Genomic DNA, 12332 nt, shown 5'->3' with positions numbered 1-12332 from the left:
CCTGTACTGTTGATACCAGACACTATGGGGCTATGGACACATGCTGCTTACGCCAAATCCTGACTCAGCCATCAGCATGACACAACAGGAACCTGGATTCGTCAGACAAGGTGATGTTTTTCCACTCCTCAATTGTCCACTGTTGGTGATTGCGTGCCTACTAAAGCCGCTTCTTGTTTCTGAGATCCTGGCACCGACGATCATACCACGAAAGTCTCAAATCACTCGTTTTGAATATTCTAACATTCAATCGTAACTGAGTACTACAATGACTGTCTGTTTCATGTAGCAAGCCAAGGCCACTAATCTCACTGTAGGAGTGAACCATTTTTGTGAACGAGGTGTTGTACCTAATAAACTGGCCAAATAGTATATGATTCACAACATTTGGACAGGAGCTATAATCCACATTTAAACTGTGTGTGTCCATATTGCTTGATTTCAGGCTTGGCTGCACAGCTTTCAATGGGGAAAGATTGCTACTGTGATTTTTGTTGATAATGTCACTTTCCCGGGTGGAGTTTTGGCTTGCCTGGTAACATCACCAGGCCGTATATATTAATATAATAACAAATAGAGTTCCAAACCTCTCGGCTAATAACAGCTACTTTCAGATTAAATATCCCTCCCATTAGACCACTCTGCTCGGGGGATTGATTCACTCTGTGGTTAATGCACCGCTTTGGTGCCCTTCCCTCCCAACTCAGACAGCAACATTCCTGCTTGAAAAATAGTTATTTGCTTAAAAGGTATGTTTCTTTGTGACCATTTTAATGTAAAACTATGACAGTAAATAACTTAATTATTACCCAGAAATTATATATAAGAACGGCTGCACTGGGCCTTTTGAAGGTTGACTCAGCAAAATTACGTTGCGTTTAGCAAGATGAATGACTTCGCTCTCACACCTTCACACAGCATCTTCACATGGGTTCAATTTTATCCTCACGCTTTATCGCTCTTAGTTGTCACTGAAAGTGACCCACTATGTTGTTTACTTTGTCCACCTACTTCATATTTCTAGGTCTAAAGTAGATTTTCTGAATTGTGTAAACATGCCGGTAAAATATCCATGGTGTTCCATGACGACTATGCTCTTATTTGGTTCTGATTAGATCAGTTTGTTGTAAAGGGAAGATTCCAGAATTAGGTTGCTATTCAACATTCTGATTTGTTTCATCCTTCAAATAAAGTCCCAATACAAGTGGGCCAGTTCGTTTTGCATGGCCCGGTGCACTTATTTGGCTAGTTTCACAATTTAAAAAAATCACTGTTGGTAGGCATCGCAATCATTTAGGGGGAAATTGAGCCCCGCATATGACTGAAGCACCAGGTGTTCCCCTGGCCCAGTCTGCTCGCCTTATCCTCACGAGCCGGTTTCTTCCCATCTTCTCGCATTTTGACCAAAACTGCATGCCGGTAAACAGTGGTTGTAGTTCACTGCCGCCACCACCAGGCTGTTCCATTCGTGACATCAAAGATGCAATATATTTTTGGTATGAGTTTTTGATCAATGTAATTCAAATGGATAAAATATGTATTTTTTTATTACGTTTTTGCATAAAGACTGATGATATTCCACCTAAAAACAAACAATCTACTTTGTTAGATTTGTGGAAGTATATAGTGCAACCTGCCCTTTAATGTGCGTGTCTGTCCATCCACAGGCTGTGTGTGGGGTAAGGCTGTGGACTCACTGCATCCCCTGACTACAGGGTTGAGTCCTGGCCGGGGTAAGTTAGCAGTGCTGTCTCGCTCTAACGTCTCCGTGTTCGACCAAGCAGTCAGACTCCCGCTGTAGGCTGCACATCGTAAGGGTGAGTGTCCGTACACTCCCCCCACCCCCCCTCCAGGGGGTGGAGAATTTTGGGCTGAACAGAATCATGGACATTTGGGTTCTGATGCAGCCAGAAAACAACCGCTCTTGAGGTGAGTGGCGCAACACACTGCCCCTTGCCTCAGTTCTGCAATTCTAATACAAGTGAATTACTATGTTGTATTTATGTGACATCTGTTTTTGGTAAGAAGGTATCCTGCCTTGGCTCTCTCAATGCTCATTGTTTTATTGGTAGGGTCTTTTGTGTCAGTAGGTTTAGCTCTACTCTGCAGTGTAACTAGCTCTCTCCCTTTTTAAACGTGCTCCCTTCTCCTTCTCTCGCTGTTCTCTAGGCATCAAGGACAGCTTCATCCGTAGGTTCACCCAGCAGAGTCTGGGGGGCTACTTTGGACTGAAGAGTTACGCTAAAAAAACAAAGGACCGTGAGTTGGAGGGCAAACTCTCCATGGTGGAGAAATACAACAGCCGCATCCCTGAGCTGGTGGAACGCATCTACGGCTGCACAGAGAGACAGGCCCAACACGCAGGTACACACAGTTACATACTGTACAGACACATGCACACAGGTACATACTACACACACACACACACACACACACACACTCACCACTGTACAGACACAGAGTTATGAATTGCTGTATTTGTATTAGAGTCTGATCTTTCTCATTTGTATCATCCCTCCCCTGCTGTCTCTCTTTTATCTCTTAGATTTTATCCTGGGGACAGTCCATAAGTCAAAGGGTCTGGAGTTTGACACGGTGGTGATCACTGATGACTTTGCTAAGGTCCCCTGTGCCGCCCACAACTTACCTAGACTTTCCAGCTGCTCAGGAGGTGTGTGTGTGTGCAATCATTAGAAAACCATATCCAAATACCAACTCTTACCTAAGGCCAATGACTGTTTGCATTGGTCTACGGCCTACGCCAAATCAGAACATTGGGTAATGTATGTTAGTGTCTGACTCCACTGTTTTCTCCCTTGTCCTCTAGGTGACGTCCCAGACGATGAGTGGAACCTGCTGTATGTGGCGGTGACTCGGGCCAAGAGCTCTCTGGTCATCACCAAGAACATCACCAACATCCTCACACTGGCTGGGGTGAGAGCACTGATCACTGGAGGCTGGTGAGTGGACGACGGCTCATAATAATGGCTGGAAGGGTATTAAACACATGGAAACCATGTTTGAATCCATTCAGGCCATTATTATGAGTCGTCCTCCCCTCAGCAACCTCCTCTGGCACTGACCCCCTCCACTACACTCATCCGTCTTCACTTCTCTCTCTCTATTCTTCTACTCCACCCCCTCTACCCCTCCATGATCCTCTCCATCACTTCTCTAACACTCCTTCGCTCTACTTAACTCTCTCCTATTCCCAGTCTTTCTTTCTGTCTTTTATGTGTGTTATTTCTCAAGCACCTTCTCAGAGAAATGTACAAGCTGTTCATTGAAGCAGGATGTTGTGGTAATGTAATTCTGAGAAAGCCTCATTCCTCTTTGGGTGACATTTATGTGACGCAAATGAGCACGTAACTGTGCAAGTGAATGTGTTCCAATTGAATTTGTGTTCTGTGAAAGCCTCCTCCCATAGCCTGGTGGTAACTCCTCCCATGGTTAAAACCCTTTAACTTTCTGTTGTTCCCCTGGAGTACTTCCTGAGGACAGAGTTGACCAGCGCCCTGCTGACCGAGGGCCAGCCCCCATGCTGCTCCGTGCGGGAGTGTCATAACCACATCACGCCCGTCTGGCCCCTCGCCATGTGCAAGCTGCCACTCCAATACATAAGGCCCCACTTCCTCCTCCCTACCACCATACCACATTCTGATTTGCAATGTCTCTCAACCAGACCTGATTGTTTCAGACAGGTGTGGGTGCAGGAGTTCTAAAAGAATGTCCCATATTCCACCAACAGCTAACCAGTTAGACCTGTGAGCCAACTGTAATAGCTAGTCAGTCGGTCAGAGTGCACAAAGAAACATGTGTCATCAGTTTGAGTACTTTGAGGTTAACAACATAAACATCATCATAAGTCATGTCCATTGTTTCCATAAAGATACAGTTGCCAATACTCTAATGGAAACGGTAAAAACAAGTATTTGTGGTTAGTTTTGAATGCAATTTAAAGTGTATTAGTGTTTGGATGGAATAAGATGACTTCACACCCGCCAACAAACTGCCATATAAGGAATAGGGTGCCTTTTGGAATGAGGCAGGTGGCCGTGTTCGAGAGGATCAAAACCGCAATGTGTCATGGGTAAATTGACTGAGTAACAGATCTATACATAATAATGATTTGTTATTTATGATGCAAGGGGATTTGTAGATCAGTCGCCTGCAGACGTTTTGATGCTCTCGAACACAGTCTGTCTCTCCATGCACAGCTGCATCCTTACACACACTCACAACTGTGTTTTAAAGAGTTGGAGAGAAGGGGTTTACCAAGAGCAGCTGTTTGGTCACTGGGGGGGGGGGGGGGGGGGTGGCGTTGTGTCTTTTGTTTACATTTGGTCCTGGGAAAAAGTATACCGTCTCTGCCTCAAATCCAGATTCTATGAATTTAGGAATGTCCTGGATATGGGAGGGTTTTTCCTTCTACACTGAACAAAAATATAAAAGCATCATGTAAAGTGTTGGCCCCATATTTCATGAGCTGAAATCAAATATAAATTGTTTTGCACACATTTGTATACATCCCTGTTGTGAGCAAGAGGATCCTCTCTTCTACTAAGATGATCCATCTACCTGACAAGTATGGCATATCAAGAAGCTGATTAAACAGCATGATCATTACACAAGTGCACCTTGTGCTAGGGACAATAAAAGGCTACTCTAAAATGTACAGTTTCTTCACAACACAATGCCACAGATGTCTCAAGTTTTGAGGGAGCATTCAATTGGCATGCTGACTGGATGAATGTCCACCAGAGCTGTTGACAAAATGTAATGTTAATTTCTCTGCCATAAGCAACCTCCAATGTCATTTTAGAGAAGATCGCAGTACGTCCAACCGTCCTCACAACCACAGACCAAGTGTAACCATGCCAGCCCAGGATCTCCACATCTGGCTTCTTCACCTGCGGGGTCGTCTGAGACCAGACACCCGGATAGCTGATGAAACTGGGTTTGCACAACTGAAGAATTTCTGCACAAACTGTCAGAAACCTTCTCAGGGAAGCTCATCTGCATGTTCGTCGTCTTTAACAGGGTCTTGACCTGACTGCAGTTTGGCATTGTAACTGACTGCAGTGTGAAAATGCTCACCTTCGATGGCCACTGGCATGCTGGAGAAGTATGCTCTTCACGGATGAATCCCTGTTTCAACTGTACCAGGCAGATGGGGGCGAGTGGTTTGCTCATGTCAACATTGTGAACAGAGTGACCCATGGTGGTGGTGGAGTTATGGTATGGGCAGGCATAAGCCATGGACAACAAACACAATAAAATTTTATTGATGGCAATTTCAATGCACAGAGATACCGTGACCAGATCCCGAGGCCCATTGTCGTGCCATTCATCCAACGCCATCACCTTATGTTTCAGCATTATAATGCACGGCCCCATGTCGCAAGGATCTGTACACAATTCCTGAAAGCTGAAAATGTCCCAGTTCTTCCATGGCCTGCATACTCAACAGACATGTCACCCATTGAGCATATTTGGGATGCTCTGGATCAACACATACGACAGCATGTTTCAGTTCCCGACAATATCCAGCAACTTCGCAGTCATTGAAGAGGAGTGGGACAACATTCCACAGGCCACAATCAACAGCCTGATCAACTCTATGTGAAGGAGATGTTTTGCGCTGCATGAGGCAAATGTTGGTCACACCAGATACTGACTGGTTTTCTGATCCACGCTACTACCTTTATTTTAAAAGGTATCTGTGAACAACAGATGCAGATCTGTATACCTCAGTCATGTGAAATCCATAGATTAGGGCCTCATGAATTTATTTAAATCGACTGATTTCCTTATATGAACTGTAACTCAGTCTAATCTTGAAATTGTTGCATTATATGTGTATGTCCTTAACGTCACGTTTTGGTCTTGCCAGAACCTGACTACTCTAGGGTGAATCTGTCAGACCAGTGAAACAAAGTACCATCGATCTAATGAACAGTTAATATTTAGCACTGCACACAAATATAGCCCAAACTGTCATTTTCTCACACATTTGCACGCACGTACATGGATGTAACTACAAATGTATTTATTCAACATTTTTCACGGTGAAATATCTTGAGTGGAACCATCTCGTTTTCAAGTGTCCAAATGAAAAAACTCAACTTAACAACTATAATAATACAGCAGCTACTGTCTAACAATAATAATAAAACATGCATATAACTTACATAATTATCTTCACATGGTGATGTTTCGATTAGTTCAAAACAGTTTGTTCTTAACATTTGAAAAAGGGCTTTCTTAAATTCACTGTGTAATTTTAATACCCTGATTTCAATAGGTAGATTATTCCAGTCAGTTGGGCCTTTGTATCTGAAAGATAATCCAACCTCATGTTTATTGCTGCTCTTGTCTAAAGGTGTAATATGAGTCTTGTAAAATGAAGTGTTCCTTTAATAGACAGTACCAGTCAAAGGTTTGGACAAACCTATTCATTTAAGGGGTTTTCTTTAATAATAACAAGAGAACTAATGTAAAACATACTCTGCCCATAAAACGTATATAGGTTAAGAACTTATGTGAAAGAGCATAGTTAGAAAGACATGGCTAATAGAAATCAAACCGTATGGACATCAGAAATAGATGGGAGAAGTTGAGGACGGACAGGAGTAAAAACAAACAAAATATAACTATTGTAAAATCAAATGTAGTTTGTATAAGCTGTAAAAACAGACCTAAGCGTTGTTGTTGACCATTTTGCTCCAATTGGGGGAGGGGTGATAGGGTTGGAGGGTAATAAAGGAAAAACATGTTTTTAAATGTAAATGTGTGTATATGTATGTGTGTGTGTATATATATATGTATATGTATGTATGTATGTATGTGTGTATATATATGTGTGTGTGTATATATATGTATGTATGTATGTATGTATGTATATACACACATCTATACGTGCGTACGTGTGTGTGTATGTATGTGTATATTCAAAGAATATATGGGGTTATAAACTACAGATCAGGGTTGGGTTATAAAAAAATATCAAACTTTGAACATACCACAGAGCACCGTTAAATCCATTATTAAAAATTGAAAGAATATGGCACCACAACAAACTTGCCAAGAGAGGGCCACCCACCAAAACTCATGGATCAGGTAAGGAGGGCATTAATCAGAGGCAACAAAGATCCCAAAGATAACCCTGAAGGACCTGCAAAGCTCCACAGCGGAGATGGGATTATCTGTCCATAGTAGAGGTCGACCGATTAATCGGAATGGCCGATTTAATTAGGGCCGATTTCAAGTTTTTATAACAATCATAATCTGAATTTTTGGGCACCGATTATGGCCGATTACATTGCCCTCCACGAGGAGACTGCGTGGCAGGCGGACTACCTGTTATGCGAGTGCATCAAGGAGCCAAGGTAAGGTGCTAACTAGCATTAAACTTATCTTATAAAAAACAATCAATCTTATCATAATCACTAGTTTACTACACATGGTTGATGATATTACTAGTTTATCTAGCTTGTCCTGCTTTGCATATAATCGATGTGGTGCATGTTAATTTATCATTGAATCACAGCCTACTTCATCAAATGGGTGATTTAACAAGCGCATTTGCAAAAAAGCACTGTCGTTGCACAAATGTGTACCTAACCATAAACATCAATGCCTTTCTTAAAATCAATACACAAGTATATATTTTTAAACCTGCAAATTTAGTTAATATTGCCTGCTAACATGAATTTCTTTTAACTAGGGAAATTGTGGCACTTGTCTTGCATTCCGTGCAAGCAGAGTCAGGGTACATGTAGCAGTTTGGGCCGCCTGGCTCGCTGCAAACTGTGTGAAGACCATTTCTTCCTAACAAAGACCGTAATTTATTTGCCAGAATTGTACATAATTATGACACAACATTGAAGGTTGTGCAATGTAACAGCAATATTTAGACTTGGGGATGCCACCCGTTAGATAAAATACGTAACGGTTCTGTATTTCACTGAAAGAATAAACTTTTTGTTTTCTAAATGATAGTTTCCGTATTTGACCATATTAATGACCTAAGGCTCGTATTTCTGTGTGTTTAATATATTATAATTAAGTCTATGATTTGATAGAGAAGTCTGACTGAGCGGTGGTAGGCAGCAGCAGGCTCGTAAACATTCATTCAAACAGCACTTTCCTGCGTTTGCCAGAGGCTCTTGAAGTGAATGCTTGAAGAACACAGTGCTGTTTATGACTTCAAGCCTATCAACTCCCGAGGTTAGGCTGGCAATACTATATAGTGCCTATAAGAACATCCAATAGTCAAAGGTATATGAAATACAAATGGTGTAGAGATAAATAGTCCTATTATAACTACAACCTGAAGGAAAAAGGAAACCGCACACTGCTCTTGATAGTATCACCAATATTTAATAAGCTTACATATCGGCCACACGGCCTTCATCAGAGCTTTTGTGATTTTTAAAAATTTGCACCCTTATGTAGACCTGGCCCCACCCACATCCATTCTACACATCAAAGGGGGTTGGAGACAAAGGAAAAACAAATAAGTGCTACCAAATATAACAATATGCATTTCATAAATATTACAAAGGTGTATAAATAAGGCGTATTGAACACGCCTGTAAAATCTCAATGAGGACATAGTAAGTTTTCATTAGTCACTGGGTACATCGTACGAAAAATGTCAGAATAATCTACAAGAGACACATATTTCATGTTCAAATTCACAACATAACATACATGCATTTCATCATTAAGTCCTTTAGGAAATAATGTCTGGAGAGTGAAAATAACTACAACCTAAAACTTCTTACCTGGGAATATTGAAGACTCATGTTAAAAGGAAACACCAGCTTTCATGTTCTGAGCAATCAACTTAAACATGATCCTTTTTACATGGCAAATATTGCACCAACACTGTGTTTTTGCATTATTTAATTTGATGTTTTATGTTTCATTATTTATTTGAGACTAAATTGATTTTACTGGATGTATTATATTAAGTTAAAATACATGTTCATTCAGTATTATTGTAATTGTAATTATTTCAAATATACATATAAAAATCGGCCGATTTTAATCGGTATCAGCATTTTTTTTGTCCTCCAATAATCGGTATTGGTATCGGCATTGAAAAGTCATAATCGGTCGACCTGTAGGCCATAGGACCACTTTAAGCCGTACACTCCACAGAGCTGGGCTTTATGGAAGAGTAGCCAGAAATTGCTTTAAATAAAAAAATAAGCAAACACGTTTGGTGTTCGCCAAAAGGCATGTGGGACACTCCCCAAACATATGGAAGAGGGTACTCTGGACAGAAAACATTTTTAATTTTTTTGGGCCATCAAGGAAAACGCGATGTCACCAGTGAAGCATGCTTGTGGCAGCATCATGCTGTGGGGATGTTTTTCGTCGGCAGGGACTGGGAAACTGTTCAGAACTGAAGGAATGATGGATGGCGCTAAATACATGAAAATTCTTGAGGGAAACCTGTTTGTCTTCCATAGATTTGAGACTGGGACGGAGGTTCACCTTCCAGCAGCACAATGACCCTAAGCATACTGCTAAAGCAACACTTGAGTGGTTTAAGGGGAAACATTTAAATTTATTGGAAAGGCCTAGTCAATGCCCAGACCTCAATCCAATTGAGAATATGTGGTATGACTTAAAGATTGCTGTACACCAGCGGAACCCATCCAACTTGAAGGAGCTGGAGCAGTTTTGCCTTGAAGAATGGCCCAAAATCCCAGTGGCTAGATGTGTCAAGCTTTTTGAGACATAACCCAAGAGACTTGTTGGTGTAATTGCTGCAAAAGGTGGCTCTACAAAGTATTGACTTTGGGGGTGAATAGTTATGCATGCTCAAGTTTTCATTTTTTTGCCTTGTTTGTTTCACAATAAAAAATATTTAGCATCTTCAAAGTGGTAGGAATGTTGTGAAAATCAAGTGATACAAACCGCCCCAAAAATACATTTTAATTCCAGGTTGTAAGGCAACAAAATAGGAACAATGCCAAGGGGGGTGAATACTTTCGCAAGCCACTGTACAGTCATGGTCAAAAGTTTTGAGAATGACACAAATATTAATTTCCACAAAGTTTGCTGCTTCAGTGTCTTTAGATATTTTTGTCAGATGTTACTATGGAATACTGAAGTATAATTAAAAGCATTTCATAAGTGTCAAAGGCTTTTATTGACAATTACATGAAGTTGATGCAGTGTCAATATTTGCAGTGTTGACACTTCTTTTTCAAGACCTCTGCAATCCGCCCTGGCATGCTGTCAATTAACTTCTGGTTCACATCCTGACTGATGGCAGCCCATTCTTGCATAATCAAATGCTTGGAGTTAGTCAGAATTTGTGGGTTTTTGTTTGTCCACCTGCCTCTTGAGGTTTGACCACAAGTTCTCAATGGGATTATGGTCTGTGGAGTTTCCTGGCCATGGACCCAAAATATTGATGTTTTGTTCCCCGAGCCACTTAGTTATCACTTTTACCTTACGGCAAGGTGCTCCATCATGCTGGAAAAGGCATTGTTCGTCACCAAACTGTTCCTGGATGGTTGGGAGAAGTTGCTCTCGGAGGATGTGTTGGTACCATTCTTTATTCATGGCTGTGTTCTTAGGCAAAATTGTGAGTGAGCCCACTCCCTTGGCTGAGAAGCAACCTGACACATGAATGGTCTCAGGATGCTTTACTGTTGGCATGACACAGGACTGATGGTAGCGCTCACCTTGTCTTCTCCGGACAAGCTTTTTTCCAGATGCCCAAAACAATCGGAAAGGGGATTCATCAGAGAAAATGACTTTACCCTAGTCCTCAGCAGTCCAATCCCTGTACCTTTTGCAGAATATCAGTCTGTCCCTGATGTTTTTCCTGGAGAGAAGTCGCTTCTTTGCTGCCCTTCTTGACACCAGGCCATCCTCCAAAAGTATTCGCCTCACTGTGCGTGCAGATGCACTCAAACCTACCTGCTGCTATTCCTGAGCAAGCTCTGTACTGGTGGTGCCCCGATCCCGCAGCTGAATCAACTTTAGGAGACGGTCCTGGTGCTTGCAGGACTTTCTTCATCTGATCACTCTTCCAAACATTCAGGAGTATATGCAAATTGCCATCATACAAACTGAGGCAGCAGACTGTGAAAATGTTTATTTGTGTCATTCTCAAAACTTTTTGCCACAACTGTAAATAGATTGTAGCTTCCATCAATCTGCAATATTACAGCTGATTTACCCCCTAAAAGGGGGGGGGGGGGGTTCAAATTGTAGAATAATAGTGAAGGCAACTATGAAATAACACATGGAATTGTGTAATAACCAAAAAAGTGTTAAATAAATGAAAATATTTTATTTTTGAGATTCTTCAAAGTAGCCACCCTTTGCCTTGACAGCTTTGCACACGCTTGGCATTCTCTCAACCAGCTTCACCTGGAATGCTTTTCCAACAGTCTTGAAGGAGTTCCCACATATGCTGACCACTTGTTGGCTGCTTTTGTTTCACTCTGTGGTCCAACTCATCTCAAACCATCTCAATTGGATTGAGGTTGGGTGATTGTGGAGGCCAGGTCATCTGATGCAGCACTCCATCACTCTCCTTCTTGGTCAAATAGCCCTTACACAGCCTGGAGGTGTGTTTTGGTCATTATCCTGTTGAGAAACAAATGATAGTCCCACTAAGTGCAAACCAGATGGGATGGTGTATCGCTGCAGAATGCTGTGGTAGCCATGCTGGTTAAGTGTGCCTTGAATTCTAAATAAATCACTGAGTGTCACCAACAAAGCACCCCCACACATCACACCACCTCCTCCATGCTTCACGGTGGGAACCACACAGGTGGAGATAATCCGTTCACCTACTCTGCGTCTTACAAAGACATGGCGGTTGGAACCAAAAATCTCACATTTGGACTCATCAGTCCAAAGGACAGATTTCCACCGGTCTAATGTCCATTGCTTGTGTTTCTTGGCCCAAGCAAGTCTCTTCTTATTGGTGTACTTTAGTAGTGTTTTCTTTGCAGCAATTCAACCATGAAGGCCTGATTCACGCAGTCTCCTCTGAACAGTTAATGTTAGACATGTCTGTTACTTGAACTCTGTGAAGCATTTATTTGGGCTGCAATCTGAGGTGCATTTATTCTGATGAATTTATCCTCTGCAGCAGAGGTAACTCTGGGTCTTCCTTTTACTGTGGCGGCCCTCATGATAGCCAGTTTCATCATAGCGCTTGATGGTTTTTGCGACTGCACTTGAAACTTTCAAAGTTCTTGAAATTTTCCGAATTGACTGACCTTCATGTCTTGAAGTAATGATGGACTGTCGTTTCTCTTTGTTTATTTGAGCTGGTCATGCCATAATAT

At 41.8% G+C, this 12332-nt stretch overlaps 1 protein-coding gene across 1 annotated transcript; it reads left to right on the top strand.

Moving 5' to 3' along the window:
* The first annotated feature begins 76 nt into the window (after positions 1 to 76).
* Positions 77 to 4216, top strand: LOC116375332 (F-box DNA helicase 1-like). Its single transcript, XM_031832731.1, has 5 exons — positions 77 to 110; positions 2170 to 2364; positions 2546 to 2671; positions 2828 to 2934; positions 3483 to 4216. Exons 1-5 carry the CDS (start codon positions 77 to 79, stop codon positions 3720 to 3722), a joined length of 702 nt encoding a protein of 233 aa, XP_031688591.1. The 3' UTR covers positions 3723 to 4216.
* The last annotated feature ends 8116 nt before the right edge of the window (positions 4217 to 12332 follow it).

Source organism: Oncorhynchus kisutch, linkage group LG9 (genome assembly GCF_002021735.2).
Source record: "Oncorhynchus kisutch isolate 150728-3 linkage group LG9, Okis_V2, whole genome shotgun sequence".
Lineage (NCBI taxonomy): Eukaryota > Metazoa > Chordata > Actinopteri > Salmoniformes > Salmonidae > Oncorhynchus > Oncorhynchus kisutch.
This window is presented reverse-complemented; position numbering and strand designations above follow the sequence as displayed.